The sequence below is a fragment of the Rhea americana genome, unplaced genomic scaffold, assembly GCF_003343005.1.
Source record: "Rhea americana isolate MKP2758 unplaced genomic scaffold, rheAme1 scaffold_75, whole genome shotgun sequence".
NCBI lineage: Eukaryota > Metazoa > Chordata > Aves > Rheiformes > Rheidae > Rhea > Rhea americana.
The window spans coordinates 416,868-437,368 of NW_028186923.1; the positions used below are offsets into that span (position 1 = coordinate 416,868).

General features: G+C 40.8%; 1 protein-coding gene across 3 annotated transcripts in view; it reads left to right on the plus strand.

Annotated features, from left to right (window-relative positions):
• MBD2 (methyl-CpG binding domain protein 2) overlaps window positions 1-11,534 on the plus strand; it is a 29,763-nt gene extending 18,229 nt beyond the window's left edge. The window contains exons 3-7 of one of the 3 annotated variants that reach the window (XR_014897908.1): window positions 824-914; window positions 1,667-1,844; window positions 4,545-4,651; window positions 4,997-5,074; window positions 8,374-8,431. Coding sequence is in view for 2 of the 3 variants with exons in the window: in XM_085322157.1 (XP_085178283.1) it covers window positions 824-914; window positions 1,667-1,844; window positions 8,374-8,503 (399 nt within the window). In the remaining variant the exon portion in view is untranslated. Of the gene's footprint in view, window positions 1-823; window positions 915-1,666; window positions 1,845-4,544; window positions 4,652-4,996; window positions 5,075-8,373; window positions 8,515-11,062 lie in introns of those variants that run through there. The other 2 variants (XM_085322157.1, XM_085322156.1) reach the window with 2 other exon arrangements.
• Window positions 11,535-20,501: the final 8,967 nt, after the last annotated feature.

Here is a 20,501-nt window from a genome sequence, read left to right on the forward strand (position 1 = left end):
GGTTTTGGAAGTGTGAAAATAAATAGTTTGGGGTTTTCTTTTTTTCCTCTCACACATCTTGTAGAGAAGTCAAACTATTTCAGAATACCCTTTCCACAGGAAATTGCATAGCTACATTCTCGCTTCTCTCCTTACTAATATTATTTCTTAAATGTAGCTTCTTGTGGAATGGAAATCAACTTTTTAACTAGCTTTCATTATTATTTTGCTAGCTAGAAAAGATTCATTCTGAAAAAAAAAAAAAGAGTTGCCAATCTGCAGCAGAACTTCAGGATGAATCGTTAGCCCAGTATTATAGAAGTGAAGAAGGAATTCTGCATTGCACAAAAATCTTTTAGGTTGTGTTTCCAACTACTAAATCAAGCAATAGAAAGTAAAGTGAATRTGAATTTAGTTCACACATCTTTCTGAAAGTGGTAAGATCTGATGTTATTTCCAGGTGAGTCTAGAGCTATCTACACAGGTTAGTAAGGGGCCAGATCATGGAGCCCGGATAGGTTTTGAAGTGGTTTAGCTGCTGACTAGCATTAGTGTTGGTGCAGCTGTACTGCCATAACATTCAGAGCTAGCTCCAGTATCTCAACACACACTGCAAAATGCCCATGCAAGCATATTCCTGATGACTGAAGCTCCATCAGCAGGTAGCATGTTACCTCTTTGGTAGTGTGTGTGTCTGTTCGATTGATTTTTGTTTCTTTGTAAGCAGCTAGGCACTTGTCTGTCCACTTGATTATTTTGATGCTGGTTTGATCATGAATTTTGTTTACCACCATGAGCTGAGTATTTTTTCTATTCTAATGAGCTTTCTTGTATTATTTTTCAGCTTTTCTGGGAGAAGAGGCTACAGGGCCTCAGTGCATCTGATGTCAGTGAACAAATCATAAAATCCATGGAGCTACCTAAAGGTCTTCAAGGTATTGTATTCATTTACTGCAGTTACCTCAGATCTATAAAGTAGTTTGTGCTTAAAAAGGACAGACTTTTTGATGCTCTTGAGAAGCTTTTAAGTTTACAATCAGATTTAGTAAACTCCAAATTCTGAATGTGTTTGCTGACAGAATGCCTCAATTTCCAAAACTATTTAATTTTAATTCATTTATGTAGTTAACAGAAACCATACTTCAGAACGGTGCTCTTCTTGGTGAGGATTGATCTAAAATATCATCAATTTATAGTTCGGAATTAACAATTTGTCCTACTGCTTTCGAGATTGTCACAGAAATTTGAATGTTGTAAACACCCTCACTATTTATTTTCCAAAACTAATTTAATACCTTTAAAGCAAAGACTATTGAAATATTGGTATAGGTTAACATCATGAAGTTGCTAAGAAATCATTTCGATAAGTGACTGATAAATTTATGATCTGATCATCTTTATTAAAAATTTAAGGATATTGTAATTGCTAATGWAAGTTAAAGAAATTAGCCAATTTTAAAAATAGGGTGATCTGTGAAATGCTGATTTATACTGAAATGAGAACTATACTGTTACAAAGCCATTTTTCAAGAACTTGTTTTTAACTGTTTAGATTATATTGTCACACATCCAGTGGCAATAATATAATCATATATTATATATATAACTTTAGCTACTGGGAAGAGCCCTGCCACTGAAAGTTGTGTGTGAAATATGAATGTTAATTATTCAGTTATTCTTATTTTAGGAGTTGGCCCAGGTAACAATGACGATACCCTGCTATCAGCTGTTGCTAGTGCTTTGCACACCAGTTCTGCACCTATCACAGGACAGCTCTCGGCAGCTGTAGAAAAGAACCCAGCTGTTTGGCTTAATACATCTCAACCCCTCTGCAAAGCTTTCATAGTCACAGATGATGACATTAGGTAAGTTTTATAGTCTTCAGTAAAATGACAAGCAAGTTCAACTGGAGTATATTCCTTTCTGGCTCAATGCAATCCTGGAGATAAGGGAAGAGAAGAATGAACATGTTTCTTGAACATATTGTTTAGTTCAGTAACTTGAAAAATGAAAATCTGTTTTTTTTTTCTTTTTTTTTCTAAATATGTTAGTATAAAATATTCCATAAGACATTACCCATGTTTTCTTTTCCAAGGGAGTGCACAACCAGTAAGCTAAAGCTATGATCTGTGTTGGCTTTCTCCCTTCCTGTTTGTGTTTTTTGTCAGGTTAAATTGTTGATCTCAATTTAAAAGTGGAGTTTTAGCAAGGGAGAATAAGAGGATTCCACCATAGCATATAGATTTGTGRATAATTCACTCTCTTGAAGGGGGAGATTGGGATATGATAGGAAGAGCATAGATAGCTCTGCCTACATGGACAAAGTTTTTTGTTGTTTATTTATTTTTATAGCTGCACTGTTAATTTTCTTTTCAATGAAAGACTGGTCCTTTGGTTTCTGAAAGCAGAAGCTCCAACCCTGCACTCGAGGATCAGGACTGAGTGAAGAGAGGTTTCCTGCTGCACTGTCTAATTGCTGGAATGTGGCAGTACAGTGCACAATCCTGTCTTCCAATTATTTTTTCTCTTGCTTAGCTTGAATAATCATGCGGGATGAACGTTGCYTTTAGTATAATATTTTCAGTGAATTCTAGGCTACATGGGGAATTTGAGGACCCAACTTGGATCTTGCTACCTAATGGAATTCACTAGGCACCAAAGTCAACGATTACCACATTCTTTTCTAAGTGTTAGATGACTTGCTGAATCTTTTGCAGAGTATAAGATTATCTGTTTTCCAGTCCTGTGACTAGGGATTTACTTTGCTTTATTTTCTTAAACATCATCTTAAACTGTTTTCAAAAGTTAAACTCTTCTGGTTTTGTTTCTGAAAGTTATAGAGCAGGATGAAGAGTGTTCTTTTTGTGTTTGACAACATGTATTATTTATTGGTAGCAGAATTCTTTCTTTGTCTTAATAAGTCTTTGACTCTCTTAACTTGGTATCAGAGAGTTAACACTGGCAGCTCAATAAGGACACAGATTCTGAAGGGAAACAGCTCTACTTATGTGAATAATCTGCAAGTTGGGTGTGTCTTCTGTCTCATGGCTGTAATATTCTTAAAATCTACTTTTACTTGCTGTTTTTGTGAATCTGTCTTTCATTTTAAGATCATCCAGAAAACACTTTGCATGAAAAGTAGAATCAGAATACGACAYCTGTTATCACTAAGGAAAGTAGCAAAAATGCTTCCTAAACTTAGGTAGTGGTAAGGAAAAGCTTGCCATTGGGGATATCTGGTCAAATGCAAGCATGTATTCTTTTGTGCTATAAATTCCTCGGGGGATGTTGTAGTAGCTGTTTACCTCTAATAAAATAGCTCTCAGCTTGAGTCATGCTTAAATTAAAAATATTCCTGGTCATGTAATGATAGTAAATCTCTTTTGTAGTCAGAATAAAATTGAAATTGTTCTCTTCTGGTTCAGCAAATTCCGTGAAAAAAATATTAAATATCCTCCTAAAAATGTATGATGAAGAAACCACATTTCCTTATCACTAGGAAGAACTACTTCTCTCCCCCCACCCCTACCCCCAATTCTGAGATGCATCTTCTCAGTAGTTTTGGGCTTCTTAATGCTGTGAAAGGTAGGTAGGTAAAATGGATATGGTGTGGTTTCCAGTGGTCTTTACATCCAAATCTTGGTCTCTTAGGAATGCTTTTGGAATTCCTTATTAACTGAATCAGTCAAACTGTTTATCTTGAGAATGCTACTTTGCAGCTTCTGTTTGTAGCTTCTTTTCTGAACAACCATCTAGTCATGTTCTTTGGAACTGCATTACTGAGTTGCCTCCGTTTCTGTGAAAGGCTAGGTTTGACAACCTTTGCCTCTCTATTGGATAAATGCTCTAATCTGTTTCTGTCATCTCTTTTGGGATGAACTGCGTAATGGTATCTTTTGAAAATGATGAGTAGGTGGATTTTWTTTTTTTCTAGTAGTGCTTAGGTGGATGAAGTTTTCCAGTCTGTTATGAAATTCATTTTTGACTCACAGGTCTGCTCTGCTTCATAGCCTAGACTTTTTTTTTAATGTCTCTCACTTTAGTAGGATTTTCTAAAGCTTATAGTTTTCAGGGTGATTTCTTTTCCTAAAACATTTAAGTCCTCTCTGAAAATCACAGCTTTTAGTTTTGAACAGCTCTTTCTCTTGCTCAGTCTAGGTTCTTTGCTGACAGCTTAGTGTTACCCAGCAGGTTTTGTTCCTGATCTTTCTTATTTGTCCTGACATTTGCCCTTTTGAAATAGCTTGGTAATGGGACTTCTGATTTTTCTTAGAAGCAGCTAAACCYATTAAATTTACTAAAGCATAACAATTAGTGTAGTATGTCTGACAATGTCATACTCTGTACAATAATGGTAAGAAAAATTATCTGTTGATCTGTCCAAAAGCCAAGTTGTATTTACTATGAGACAGAAATGGACAGTTAATTAAGTTTATAGCTCTCTGTTTGTTTGGCATGGGATTAAGAATGTCCTCTTAAGCTATAGGAACCTTGATCCAAACTAGTCAGCTGTAGCTTAGTCCCTCATAATATTCCTCAATACCCTATACAAATCTCACTTTCAGTATGACAGACCAAAGCCACAAGAACTATAAAGTGCCAAAGGAAGAAAATGAGAGATCAAGGATGTTGCTACAGTCTGAGCTGTCCTCAAGAATAAGAAACTTGTAAGGTAAAATGATCCCACCATACTATGTTGCAGAGAGGAGAAAAACCCAAATAATCCTTCCCAATCTTAGCTGTGAGATAAACTTTCTGACCCTAGATCTAATGACCGGTTTAATATAGAGTATGCGAGGAAAGCACACTAACCAGACACGTGAGAATTTTTGTAACTACCATTTAGAGCATGCTGTCATAGCAGTGGTTAATGTCTGTTGAGAGGGAAGGAAGAGATGGGAAAGATCAATTTGAAATGATGCATTGGAGAGGTGGGGAGAGGGGGAAAAATTAACAGAAGCCCAAAAATCTGAGCTTAATATACAGTCAACATACAAGTAATTAAATCTCCTTTCAGCAGTGCATCTCAGATCTGGTTAGCAGAAGACTTCTGGACTCTGTACTACTGAATGCTCATCTRCTGAGACGCTCCAGAGTATGTTTTGTATAGAAACAGAATAGATGTAAGCACTTAAAGTGACAGTTCATGATTTGATTGTCTACAAAGAATACTGTATTTGATTTTACTGGAAGAGCTGGGAGGAAGGCATATTATCTCTGTGCTTTCATGCAGGGAGGAAGAACTGGTGCACAAATGGGAACAAGTTGTTTCTGTAGATTTTTCCCTCCTAATCTGACACCCATCCTAAGTGTAAAAAAACCCTTGTGTTCCTGCTGCAGCTAAATGCTGTTACTAGAACTGTATGCAWTTTTTTATTTTGATGACAGACAAGATAGAGCCAGCACATACAGAAGTAAATCAAATGGATCCTTAATATGTTTAACAGTATGGAAAAATAGATGGAGAAGTCAGAGAGGAGGCTTGTGCAATCTCATWATGAGTTTGATTGCATACAGTTAGGTGAAATCACACATGTCTGCAAAGCACACATATATCACTTAGTTGTGTGTTGCTGAGAAGAGTGCAAGGAGTGTGGACAAAGAAATCATTCTAAGTACCAAGGAAATAAGGAATGGAAAGCTATGCATAGTCTTGTCGTATAAAGCAGTTTTCCACTAAGTATGATCAGAATTGGAAATAGGGGCTTGTGGATTTCTGTGTTAGGACTTGCTTGTCTTTAATTTCAGCCTGCTTTCTAAGGCAATGGTCCTCAAACTGTAGGATTAGGATTGTGTGTTGCAGGCAGGAAGGCTGAAAAGAACATGTGGCGAGGGAGCTGCTTGTTAGCGGGTGATACAGCTGGGGAGATGAGATGGAACAGCATAGGCCACAGCCAGGACAGTGCCAGGGAGGCATGGATCCAGGAGCTGCAGGTCCCACAGAGCTGCAAGACCTGCAGGCAGAGAGAAGGGACTCATGAGCGGCCTGTCTGCCCTCCTTGGCAGCACTGCTGACTGCCAGGCTTGCTTTTCCTAAGTGTCTCATTTTTGCAACAGGATACATTGGCAAAGATTACTGTTAACCTAACAGCCTGAAGTATTTTTAGTTTTGGTTAATAATGTCATGGTGAATTAGCATAAGAAATCAAATTGAATGGAGACACTCTAAGCCTTAGAGTTTTACGTAGTGTTAAAAATGAGCACTTTTTTATYTGCAGTGTATTTTTGCTGTTAGTTCTTAAACATTTGCTCTTTTTGTTCATGTGCTTTAAAAGTAATATTGCTTGTATAAACAGAGCTGTGTTTTTAATATTTACGGAATCTGTTTTGCTAGCAGACCAGACACTTCAGGATTGGGAGTGCTTTGAGTTACTTTGTGGTTCTTGCTCCCTCAGAGATGAACTAGCTGGTTGACAATTCAAAATGAGGTAACCAGGGAAATCCATGTGCTCTCCTGACTTTGCAAAGTGAGAACTGGGGCATAACCTTCTCTAGAGAAGACCACATGCACTGTAAATAGGAAATCTGGGCCCTAAATAGCAGAAGCTAATCTGAGATAAAGGAAACTGCCTGTCACTCCTGTGTGCAGCAAGAGTTAAATACCGTCATTTTCATGTCCAGTCTGAGATGGTAGAAAAGGGCTTGGTATGAATTAGGATAACTGTTCTCAACTGTAGGATAGACTGAGCTTACACTTCAGCGTATGTTTTTCAAAACTTCATCAATGTTGTTAAGTATTATTTAAAAGAAGGTGTCACATAAAGTAGCCTAACAAGCTTATGACTGTTTCATGCCTGATTCCTCAGAGTTATTACATAAGATATTTGCTGATATTTATATTAGATTCCATRTCTGGAGAGCAGCCTCTCTAAAGACCCAGGTAAGGAATATATTGTAGCACCAACAAGACTTGTATCTTGCCAAAAAGATAAAATTGCCAAAAATAAACTGTATTATTTCCATAATCTTGACCAGTTTACAGTCTGTTCCACCAACTGAGACTGTAACAGTTTTCTGTTGCTTTTTAAAAATTCATATATCTGCTATCTCAGAATCATTTTCTTTCAATAACAAATACTGAATTTGCCACTTTAACTGTTTTATTTCTCCTTTGTCACACAGGTTCTGAAAAAGATAAGGCATCTTTGTATTGGTTGATTCTGTACCCCAGAGTTCAAATGGTTACTCTCTAGCCACTGAAAATTAACAGCTCTGGGACAGACAGCTATGTGTGGTAGATAGAAAACAAGGATAGAAAGCAGGTGGAAGACAGAAAACAAGTTCTGTATTGAACTAATAACTTGTTTGTTTTTTTTTTCCTTCCTTTTGCTATCTCTGTAAGCAGAAATCCTTCTCTAAAATGCTTGTGGAGTGCTGGGGGCTCTRTTATACCTTATCAGGCATGGTAGTGGTTGCAGCTGCAGGATTGTATAGCCTTAGAGGCTGAGGTTCCTCAGAGGCTTCTAGCTTCTTTGGAGCATGTTGGATGTAACTTTGGTTGTTCCAAGATCTGATATGCTTGATATCTGTCCTACCATCCTAAATGGCCATGGAGAGTTTGCAGCAAATGTTTTCCTATTCAGATTATGCCTACTTTTGATAAGTTCTAGTCATTCTTAGGCATATACTTTGTTTAAAGGTTTTCTTTTTCTGAAAAAAATATAGCTTGGTAGAACAAGTGGGTTTCRTTTGTTTCATCAGAAGTGACTGCTACCCAAAATGCATCACTGACCAGTGGATAAGACTGAATGGATAAATAGGAGTAAATAAATAAATAATCAGTGGAACTCCTTGAGGATCTGATGCATGCAGTCTGTGGGACTTGTAGTTAGTTCTCTGCATGTTAGAAACCAGCGTAGTGTCCCACCATTCTGTAAAGGGGCTCCTGATGTGTGGCACTTCTGCTAGGAAAGAGTGAGAATTCCTCAGATGTGCTCTGTAGTGCTCAAAATGATGGGACTTTCCTTTGATCTTTCAGTGATGTACCCTAAAACCTCTCTGCCCTCCACCCAAAACAAAGAAAAAACCCACCCTTTACAAAARTTATCCAGTGCAATACTGCTCTGTTAACTTTCTGTTTGGTCTTTTCAAGTGTCTAGGCTGAGAGGAGTTGAGGATCATGTGTCAAGTTCAATCCTTCTGTCTCTTCTGAGGAAAAGTAAACCGTACGTGCTAAAGCAGAAAGGTTTTTGACWCAGTGTGCTCTCAGTGTGACTGCCAAGCACCATGTTTGTGCATGTGTATGTGCAGAGGCAGTATATTAAAGAGCTAGTAAATAAAGGTTTTAGCTAAGAGTTGAGAAACCAGTTCTGAGTTTTACAAGTATTATGGTTCTAGTCTACTAATACTTGGAGGACTGACATTTTTGTCCCTTATTCCCTTTCCTCCCTTCAGAAAACAAGAAGAGCGGGTGCAACAAGTGCGTAAAAAACTGGAGGAAGCACTAATGGCAGACATTTTGTCACGAGCAGCTGATACGACAAAAGATATAGATGTAGAAATGGATAATGGCGATGAAGCATAAAAAGAAATCAGGTAAGTCAGATTTCTGGGGGCACTTCTCAGCAGCTGACAGTCACTCAGCAATTGCCAGGTGGACAGCAGTGTCTTGTTCACAAGCAGTCCTACTTTCTCCCAGCACATATGTTAGTTGACATGCAGTGTATCACCAGGACAATAAGGCAGCTTTGYATATATAAAAATGAACATCCTAACATGGTACACAGATCACTGATGGTGGTGGTTAGGAAATAGTGTTTTTCATCCTTTAGGATAAAGGCCCACTTTCTRGAAACTATTACCTAGCAGGTATATTTTCTGATGCTTACTATTTGATGTGAATCTGGGGTAAAGCAATCTGGAGTTTACTGGAGTAAACTTTTTCTGTTCCTCAAAATTTGGTTTAATAAAATTACATAACAAGTTCCTGAAGAGTTTCAAATGGGTAAAACCTCTACAAATTTATTTTCCAAAGTGTCGTCTTGTATTTCATCTCTGTTTAAGGTATTGATCTGTTGATCTGCCAGGCACTTTTATTTAAAATCTTTTTTTTAATTATCTGCAGAAGGATAACAATTCATTCTATTGTTTTCATTGAGCTAGTTGTGCTCATTATGAAAGCTCACAGCTTTGCGATCTGACCTTTTCCTAAGGAATAAGCAGAAATTTTAACAACTAAGGATTGTGTCTGGAAATTGTTGTGTTGGCTCCAAGTCCTCCAATTTTAAAGCATTTCATTTCTTTTCTTTTGGTATTGGAGTTGCTGTCCACAAGCGAAAAGAATATATGTACTTTCCATTTGACAGATATGAAGAAGTTAACTTTTGTACAGCTGTAAAGTGCTGTGTTCTGGTAACTTTTGTAGGCATAGGATGGAAGTTCCCAAGCTGTGACCTGCTTTAGCAAGGGAGCTAAACAGATCCGTTCAAACTGGTATTCTCTCTGTGGCATACTGACATGCACTGCAGCTGCTCACTCCTTAGCCAGCTGTGCTCATGGTGTTGCTGGGACCGAATTTTCTTACTCGGGACAGAAGTTAGGCTGCCTTGTCTGTCTGTGCGTGTAACCCACACAGTGCYGGGTGCTCCTGCCACTTGTGGCATGTGAGTCTCAGGGAACCTCTGGGTAGAACGTAGACACTGGGCTGCTGAGGGTGGAAGGAGGTTGTGCRTGAAGCCGTGACATTTCTCTGAGAACAACCATCAGACCTCAGAGATACCATTAGAGGTATGTTCACATGTGAAGGACAAATCTAGATGACTGTATTATGCTCTATTTAACTATGGTTCTACTACTCACAAAAAAAAAAAAATAGAATTTGATGCAAAATCTGTGATGAATTTTGCTTCAGACTTGTACAAAGAGTGATAATTCCATAGCATTTTGGCTTCTTCTTGTAAAAAGAATGTAAGCTTTGGCATGCCCAACAGCTAGATGTTATTTCTGCACTCAGTATCTGGACTGTGCACTAGGTTAGTGTATATAAGGGTGTATTGTTTCTTACAATTAGAAAAAAAATCTGTTTACATGTACCCACCAGCTGCTTAATACTCATGTTTCTAATACAAGTAATTTATGTTACTTCTTATATTGATGCAACATAAATGGAAATCTGATATCTATGTTTTAAGCGAGAACTATTTTGCAGTGATGTTTGATCCACTTAACAGACTAATAATCTTGATGTTTTTCAGGCTACTGGAATCTTTTAATTATTTTAAATTTCATATATTTACTAATAAACTTTTAATCTTTGAGTATTTCTCCTATCAATAATAAGACTTTTATAATTTTGAAGAAAGGCAAGGACTTTGACCTGAGATGTGAAATTTCAAACCCTTGCTATTTTAGGATCAAATTGTCAATTTGAACTTTTTAATTTAGCATGAAATAATTATTTTGTAATGGAGTCATAAATCTGCTTATAGAAGTGGTTATTTTTGCAGTGTTACTGTAGTTCTCTGCAGAAATCAATTTGATTATTAGACCCTGAGTGTTATTAACTTGTGAATTCATTACCTATTTACATATATATAGCCAATATGTTGGCTGTATTCTGTGAAACTTCCTGTCCTCCACCCCCCAGTGGCTTTAATTATAGACTTGAATAAGATCTTTGAGAAAGTGGATTAGTTAATGTATAATAGCTTGGAAGCTGCAAATATTTTTTCCTTCAAACAGATTAATTTTCCCTATGATCTATTTATATTAAGAAACTTTTTTAATATACTGTATGCTATATTTAAAAAGAGTTCCAAAAGTGATTTAAGACCATAATCAAATACTGCAGAAACAGGAGTAACATGCACAAGGGCACATTGTGAAAGAGATTGGATGTTAAAAGCGTGTTATGTTTGTGGGTAGTGTTCAGTATACAAGTAACTAGGGATCTGTAGGACTCTTAACAACTGAGTAACTACTTGCATTTTATTAATTTTTTTATTAGCTACTTGCAGACTATTTATAACATGCTCTTAATATGGAACTGAAGTACAGCTGTAACTTTTTAAACAAAGTTATTCTATTTGACTCAACCATCAGCCTTGACTTTTTGCAAAAGGAATAATTTCTTTCTCTTTTACAGGTACTTTTAACTGACTTGTTCCAGGAGGAAATTCCTAAAAGCCAGAGGCACTTTCTCCTTCGGTCTTTCGTTATGAGAAGAAATGGACCCATGCACATTTATATAGCTTTCTAATAGCATTAAAACCAATGCCTTTTTTAGACTCCTATTTTTGATGTATATATCTTATTTGAAAAGCAACTTTATTTTGTGTCCTATGACTTAAAGTCCTTTTTTAAGTATTGAACATTACCCTTAATCTAAAGCTGAGCTTTTGATGCCAGGTTGCAAACCTACTGGAATTATATTGCCTGTACTAAATATTTGTTTTTCCTGTGGTTTTTAGTAAGGATGGATCAGGAGAACAGAACGATTTCACAATTAAAGATTATTGTGACTCAGTGTATATAAACAGATTTTTATACCTATGGGTGAAAACACCTGTACATTCTTCCGTCATCACTGTAAAGATAAATAAATGATTATATTCCAATCAGTTGAAACCTTGTTTTGTTGTGGATAGAGTAAGCAAAGAATGTCCCTGCCTGTATTTCAGTGTTCACTTAGCCAGAGATTGAATAGGCTGGAAAAGGCATATATCAAAATGTACTGTCTTTGCCCAGAGCACTGCCTCAGGAAATCTGTCTGAACTCAGGCACAACTGTGGATTTTTCAGCTGAGATGAAATACAATCACATATTTCCTCTGAGAAGAAGAATGGCCAAAAATATATAGCCAGCATTACTTTACAAAGTTGTGCTTTGAGGTCAAAGTGAAATTGTAAAGAAAAGTGTCTTTGGCACAGAATGCAGCAGGTGCCAAAACTTGTTTTTGTTTCTGTCTGGGTAGACAAAACCGTTTGGATAGCAGGATGGCCTGTGGCACTGCARAGAGTCCTGTGCAGTGAGTAGGCTCTTGCACAGTTCCTGAATARATAGGTAACCGAGCTGGTTTGCCTAATCCCCTTGAGATTTAAAGACTAAATTACTTGACAGGTCACAGTAGTTCCAGGGTTAGGACAGAGTCTGCTGCTCCATAACTRTATCATGTTGATCTGCAGCCCACGATGGGGGAGGTTTTCCATCAGTTCCAGTGTGTCTCTTCAGTCTCTGTAATACTGATTGCAAGAAGAAATGAAGAGAGACACTGGATCTTGCTGCAGGTTTTCTTGGGATGGGTATAGCAGAAATGAAGACAAATTATAATTTTCCTGAATTAACTTCCTTCTGCTCTAGAACTGGGCAGAACAAAAGTAAAGAAATGGATCTGGTCTTTTCCAATCTGATCGCAGAGCAGGGAACAGTCGGAGTCTCTCCTTAGGAAACGAATGAAACCTGTTACTAACAAACTTCCATGATATCAGAAAGAAACTACATTCACAGCAAATTGTTGATATTTCATGAATTTATTTAAGATGTTTTTTGGGAATATACTTAGGCTGCGCTCCACAGTAACTCTTCAGAACACAAGGTGAGGATTTGACAGATGAATCCTGAGAAATGGAATTAGAGCAAAGACCAGAGATTGGCAATTAGTTCATTTTACAGATAGTTTATACTCCTGTTCTGTTTCTCGTACTCTGTTTCTGTGTAATTACTGATCAAAGGGTTCATGAACCCAGATGAGGATTTGAGTGACCTGTGTATCTGTACAATGCAGTCTCATTTTAGAGACAAAAATACCCGGTCATTACTGCTCACATGACTGCTTGTTAAAGCCATTTCTGTGCTAGTTTTATTGCGCTTTAAAAGGTTCTTCCTGATTAAAATGTTTCATGTAAGCACAAAAAGCAAGTACAGCTCTTTCAGAAGAAAGACTGCTCTTAATAGTGGCTATTTGACTATGGTTTGTAGTTTTGTTGGTTTATTACACCAGTGTAACACTTAATGCCCTGGGGGGAAGGGTCTAATGTCTTGTATACAAAATTTCCTGCTGAAAACCAAGAGCCTGAATGTACAACATCTTATAGCGCTCATTCCTATAGCACCTCAGCTGGTGCAGAAAGGTGTACCAGCTGCTGTAGCTTTTATGAAATGTTGGTACTCTAATGCACTGTTGTTTTATTTGTTGACGATGTCTTAGTGTTTTATCTGTTTTATTTGTTGATGTTGCTACTGGTGAGTAAACACTATTACCAAAGGAGTTGAAAAGCCTTGAACAAGAAACTTAGAAAGCAATATATTAAAAACAAAGAAGTTTCCAAATTTTGACTCAAAAAAAAATGAGGAAAGAATTTCCACTAATGCTTTCATCACCTTTCTGTCAAACTCTTGGTTCTGATGGAAACCTTTCACCTGTTGGCAATACGATCATAAAGAGACAGGTATAAATCTGCTGCAGAGGTGGCTTAATAGTCCTTGGGGCAGCTTGGAAAGGAACGATTTTCTGYTTACAGTAGTATTTTCTATCTGGAAATCTGTAAAACCAGCAAGAGGGAAAGGTATCACTTGCCTACTACCTGCATATGCATTTACTCAGAGGATGTGGTTCTGTCTGCAGGTCCTGGTGGATCCAGTGCACCTAGCCTGAGCAACCACTGCTTTAAGTGGCTTCTCTGTATGCTGGTGGTTGGAATGTTGGTGGTTACAGATTTTTTTTTTTTAATCTATAAAATATATTTAACTGTTTACACAGCAAAAATATTTTATCTTTTTTCATTTCCCTCTGACAGAATTTCTTAAGTGTCACTTTTCATTGCTGCATCCTTGAAAGTGTCAGTGTACCTGGTTTGTCCATCTTGATGGCTTTGATGGCTTTAATATTTTACAACATTTCAGTCCAGGTCCAAAGAAGGTGTAGACACAGTGATGCTAATATCTAATTGTCAGGTATGTGGTCTGCCTCATCTCGAGTACTGTGTCCAGTTCTGGGCTCCCCAGTACAACAGAGACATGGAGCTAGTGGAGAGAGTCCAGCGTAGGGCTACAAAGGTGATCAGAGGGCTGGAGCACCTGCCCTGKGAGGAACGGCTGCGAGAGCTGGGCCTCTTCAGCCTGGGGAAGGGAAGGCTGAGGGGGGATCTGATCAATGTGTACAAGTACCTGAAGGGAGGGTGTCAAGGGGACGGGSACAAACTCTTTTCAGTTGTCCCATGCGACAGGACAAGAGACAACGGGCAGATATTGGAGCACAGGAAGTTCTGCCTTACTGTGAGGGGGAATTTCTTCCCTGTGAGAGTGACRGAGCACTGGACCAGGTTGCCCAGAGAGGTTGTGGAGTCTCCTTSTCTGGAGMTCTTCAAGGCCTGCCTGGATGCAACCCTGTCTACCATGCTGTAGGTGTCCCTGCCGAAGGGGGAGGTTGGACTAGAGGATCTCCGGAGGTCCCTTCCAACCTTACTGATTCTATGACTCTATGAAATCCTTGCCTAAGTGAAGCTCTTGAGCTACCTGCATCCTTTCCACCAGGAAAAGCCRCTGATGAGGATGCATAAGAAACCAGCAAGCTATACCTTGTCTYGCCTAGCTCGAGGTGCTCAAATGCTGTTCCCTCTGGTTGCTGGTGCTTAGGTGCTTTTTGCATTTCCAGGTCAACACTTAATGTTCGGGAGACTTTTAAGCTCTTGCATGCTTTTATTCTTACAGACCCTTTTATTTATATTTCCACATGGGAAAATAAAATGCTACCAGGAGTCCCTTTCCTTTTAAGCCTGTTGAAGCGTCTCATTTTGTACTTTACCTTGCCTTGGTTGTGGAAGAGCTGAGGTTAGTTCTTGTCATCTCTCTGGGCCGATTTACAATGTAGGATTCCACATCCTGACCCCTCTCCACCCCTCAGGAACCTCATGCTGTGCGCTGCCTGGACGTGTCCCTTCTGCTCCCAAATAAAGCCTCTCCACTTTTAAGGAAATAATTCAAAGTTCAGTGGACTAGAGAGAAAACGTAGCGTGCTATAGCTTAGTGTTAGGATTCTCACCTGGGACCGGACAATCTTGGGGTTCAGGACCTTCCCTTGAACTGTTGGTATGTTTTGRGAGGGTAGTAGACATTTTTGATTTGCTCCTTCACCAGCTATATAACAATTTTTTTTTCTTTCTTTTTCCTGAGAGAGAGAAATAAAAATCAAAGCCCCAGACTGAGCTGCTGATTTAAAGTCATTTATTCTGGGCAAGAAAAAGTAGTGAGCTTATCTATTCTATCAGTGCTTTGCGTCATTGCAGGAGTTAGACCTGGAAAAGACGTTTTACGGTACTTGTCCATCTCACTACTGCTGTGAGCTYATTTCTTCAGACCTTTGGTGCTGGAGTGTGTAGCCATAGTTCAACTGAATTTTAATGTATCATTAACAACCTCCATCATTCTCTTATACCTTTCTTTAAAAAATGTATTACTGATAGTTTTGAGTAATGTTTTAGGACTCATATTTTCTCTATTTTAGCTTCATCGTGTCACGAATGATATACCCAGTTATGTAAAATTCTGAATGCACTTTATTTTGTACAAAAACAGGCATCAAAATAAGAAAATACAAATGATCCAGTGTCTATTTAGAGGGCTCACGTGAAGAACGTGAAAGTTCACACCAGCGAGGGCTCTGGAACCTGTTCTCTTGCAGAACTCTACGCAAATCGGTAAGTTTTGCAGGCACTTTCGAGAAGAAAATTGTAACTAGTTCAAAAGCACAGTTCTGGAGCAGTTACAGATCTATCTGTTTTTGTTTTGGAGTCACTGTACTCACTGGAACAAGAACTCACAAAACAGCTCTTAAATCCAGAGATCTGCTGTTCTCATCTGCAATGCCGATGACCGAGCCAATAACTCAGCACCTAAGTTTTTTGAAGTGGGGTGGGGAAAGATAGCATTTTTTTTTGTTGACAAGCTGCTGCCATAAAATCAGCATCACTTCCTGCTTGACGGACCTCACAGCTGGGTCGTGATATAAGGAACAAAACGGTGCCTGTGAGCATCGGGGTGAAACTCCAGAATCACGTTCGACGCGGTAAAGCGCAGCTCCGGAGCGTGCTCAGCTCCTGGGTAAGCCTGTTTCTTCACTTCCATTTTTTTTTTTTTTTTTTTTTTTTTTTGCAAACTACAAGCAGTAAATGCTTGGCAAGAACTACATTTGCTCATGAACCTTTTCTGTCCCCGCTCTGAGCTATCAGTATAAAACTTTCTCTACCTCTCCACTACTGAATACGTGCAGGAAAGAAGGTATGGTTAAGGCTGCCACAAACCTCTCCCAGCATATATCTTGGCATAGCAGCGAGCTGGTCTCTCTAYGAAAGCAAATATTTTTAGTTTGCACTGTTGACAACCCATATTTTTTTTCTCCCAGAGCATTAAATATGCCTAATGTAAACAAATGATTACAATATGCATCTCTGATTTTTCATTCCAGCAGGAATACATTCACAAGTTATTTTGTACTGAACTTTTTGGTAAAAAAAAGAAAAAAAAAAAGATTTGTAATCTGTGCATGATGTTTTGTTGCTACGAACCTTTAAAGGATGGATTAGAGCTTCATCAACCCCTTGGATTCTTTCTTCTGTCTCTTCCCCAGCCCCGATAAAGGGTTCTTTGCGAAGTAAACCTTTAAAAGTGCCTTTAAGAAAATATTTGATGTGACACCAGCAGGTTAGGTCATGCAGGAGCAGGATCTAAACAGTTGCCTCTAAACAGTGTGTAGCTATTCCGTGAGGAAACTGTAGGCTGTTAACCAGAGTTAACACAACCAACCCCAAAACTCCCCGAGTCGTTATCCGGATATTGTTCACGTTACATTTTGTCTTTGCAAGAAGTCAAATAACGTCTAATTTGGGCAATCACTACCATCTTCTATGTGCTGGGTAAAATATCTGCAGAATATTTTGTGCATAGAAATGGCTTGCATGCTCRTACACAGGGGTAGCTGCAGACTTACCCTGCACGTCCCCATCCTGTTTGCCAGGAGCAGACAGACCGTAGCGATTCACCGGGCACATTTAAAGAGAAATTAAGATGATCTTTAAGTCTGAAGCCGCCTCTCTAATGCAACCAAAACAAAATCAGATACTATCTAGTTCTCCCTTTGCCACTCGCTTTCGGTGTGGAAAACCAAAACTGGGGACAAAAGCGAACATCGTGCGCCATGGACCCCGCCTGAGAACCCCCAAAAGAGCATCAGTGATTTTTATGATGGGATCAGTGTTACAGTTGGAAGATCCTTTTTTTTGGTGCACAACTAAGTATTTTCTTTTCTATCACGTTTTATATCTGCAATGGAAAGGGTGGCTTGTCGCCAGCTCTTGCGTCCAAGGCGCGATCATTTCTTCAACAACGCTGACTCCGCTGAGGCGCCACGGACTGCACCTTTAATCCGCCGCCTGTGCCGGTACCATCGTTCGGCTGCTTCACTCAGTTTAAAGAAGAGGTTCGCGTTCACTGTTAAATTTGCACTTACGTGTTAGTCCTGAAAGCAATTAAACTGCACCCAGCTATGCTAATGATCAAGCAGGCTAAACCGAACATCTGCTTAAAAATGGGTTGTGTGGCAAAGCACCGGCTTCCCCCTCGCTGCTACTGCTCTCCCCAAAGGGTATGAATAAATTGGCCAGCTAAGATATCCAGCCCCCCGCACTGTTTTCGGCAGGTGAAGTCCCCCTAGGTTCCCCTGGGGGGGGCCTTGCAGACTTCCCATCCTGTGCAGCAGAAGGAGCTGCTGCCAAACTGTTCCGCATTATCCCATGATGGAGAAAGTCTCCATGGGGAATGAGGCTGGACAGTAGGTGAATTCTTTGCRGGAATAATACTATTACCACTAATCTCTTTTCTACAGCCTCATCTTAACCTCAAGCAAAATACAAGGAACTTTCAGAGCGCCTTTCCCAGCCCCCTCTGCCGGATCTCGGCTCTGCTGCCACCATCAGCATCCTTCTAGCGTGGACCAGGCRTGGGGGCTTTCCTGGAGCTCTGCTGCRCCCACGCAGGCACCGTCTTCCAGAYGAACGGTGGAACCAGCTTCCTTGGAAGAGAAGATGCTGCTGTTGAGGCCGTGCCCAGGAGGTGCCCAGGAGGTCTGCAGCGGGACCGCCGGCATGGGCCCGGCGGGATCACCTCCGCGAGCCGGACCGCTGCGGGCCCGCCGCTCGCCTCGGGCCCTCTCGCCCGGCCCGGAGAGCGGAGAGCGCCCGCTTGCTGGCCCGGCTGTGGCACGGGGAGACGATTCAGGATGGAGCCTCTGGAGGTCAGTGTAGCTCCAGCGATGGGCGCCGGCAGAAGGCCTCTTGGCGCTTGGGCCACCGCTCATCGTCSGGAGAACGTGGCCTGCTGCCCTTGGCCGGTGGCTGCCTCCTGCGGAAATGGAAAGCACCTGGACCCCCAAGCAGACCCTCTTGGGGGGGGGGATTTTGGCCCTGAAGTGTTCTTATGGAAGCTGCTGCCTGCTGCCATCGGGGCTCCCCGCTGCCGGATGAAGCGCTCTGCTTCGCCGCTGGCGGGCAGCAGCCCCTGGCCACCAGCCTAGAAGATCCCCAGAGTCACAAAGCTGGTCAGGAGACCTCTCCTGCCCACGTGCTGTCTGGGGAACAGTGAGAACATGAAATAAAGATGCCAGCAGCTGAAATGCCCAACAAACTGCTCAGCAGGTCCCGGTAGACCCCCGGGCTGCTGGGGTGGACCTCCGTAGGTGGGTGGACCACYGAGAAGTACTGAGCGCTGGACAAGGGCAGGTCGCTGCAGGCAGACGTGTGAAACACATCATCTCCCTTCTTTTCCAGAATTATCTCGAAATTGTCTTATTTTCAGTAGGCAGAGTGCTCGGGCACCTCGGCCGCCGCCTCCGGGTTGTCTCAGAGGTGTCTGGGGTTCGGCTGCGCCGGAGCCAACAACGCAGAAGCAACTGATGCAGCGTCTCACGGCTGCTGGGTCGTATCGGGCGGATGCTTAACGTTTTCTGACGTTCAGGTCTTTGCTGAGCATCTGCAAATAGATTTAACTGCTCTGTAAACYGAAATGCTGGGGAAAAAAATCWCTTGGAGTAGACCTGCGATGAAAAYACATTTTACTTGCTAGAGAAATAAGCATCCTGATCAAAACCAATTTGTTTCCAGGTGGTTTTGCTCTTTACAAAGTTTAACCAAGTTAAATTCAARGATGAAAACTCTGTCTGTCTGTCTGCCCCTACCTTCTTGCTTGCCTTCGACAGACCTCGTGGCCTTGCTTCGCTTCCCTCAAGTCCAGCTAAAACCCTCCAGGTGGTATTTAAGAAAGAGGTTTTGACAGGTCTGTGATATCCCTCTGTGCAAAGATGTCCTTTCACTCTAGTAAAAAGCTCTTTTTGAAAATATGACTGAGCTAAGCAGAAATAATGCCAAAATTCTTTGGGTATATACAAGACTGTTAAAAAAAAAAAAAAAACACAAACTCAATCTGTTTGGGATTAAGGAAGCAATATGCATTTGCTTGGACAACTGCGACACTAGATTATTTGAAGTAAAAAAACAAACAAAACAAACAAACAAACAGCATTATAAAAAAACCACCAGCGCCGAGCTGGTATCTATTGACGTACTCCGCTCCAGTGGGGAGATGCTGCTGATCTGTTGCACAGGTTTCGAAGCCTCTAAGAAGGTGTATGACCGAAAAGGACTTAGCAGGACGTTTGTTGGGTCCAGCCTGGCCAGAAATGGTGGGTTTTACACTGACGTGAGAGCCACAACACRCAAACGCTAGCGGAAAAGAAGCCGTGCAGCAGCAGCCCCGACGGGCGCGTTGCGCGCGGGGAGCCCGGGGAGGTGGTGCCGCGGCCGGGGCAGCCCCGGCTCCGGCGCGATCCTCCGGCGAGGCTGCTCGCTCGGCACCCGCAGCCCTGGCTTCAGCTGAAGCTGGTGACGATTTTCTCCCCAAGCAGCAAATCGCGGGCTGCGAAATGGACGCGTTTCGTACCGAGGACGGGAGGACGCGTTCAACCCGGGCTGCGTGGTATCCCGAGGACAGAGTGACGCTCACTTCGGTGTAACAGGGTRTAGGGCAGATTTCTGAGGGCACCTCCAGCACAGGGACAGCCCCGCAGATGACCTGCATCAATTAACTTTAGTATTAGACTTRCTTAGAAATCTCAGCACCCCATGGTTATAAGGATATTATTTCCAAGCRCTCGTTAAAAATGAATGAACCTAATTAGCAGACAAGTAATTTAAAGTGGGTTTGGTGGGAGSGTAAGGAAGAAGAGCACTGGCGTGTCCTTTTTGAGTAGTGTTATGCAACAGTATGTGCTTTCCTGGTTCGTTTTGAAAGGGAGCGTTATTTATGAAACGTGGGGCAGAGGCTGAGGAAATGAGATAACCACGCAGCGATGCACTGACTACTGCTGTTTTAAATGGTATAAAGGTAAGACAGTAAGGTGTGAGCATGCATTTGGGAATTTACAGCTAAGGTAAAGCTTTGCATGGCCAAAGGGAAAGTTGAATTTACCAAATATAGTCCCAGCTCACAGATTTTATGGCACACATTAGGAGGGCTTCCCATAAAGCYAGTAAAGTTTG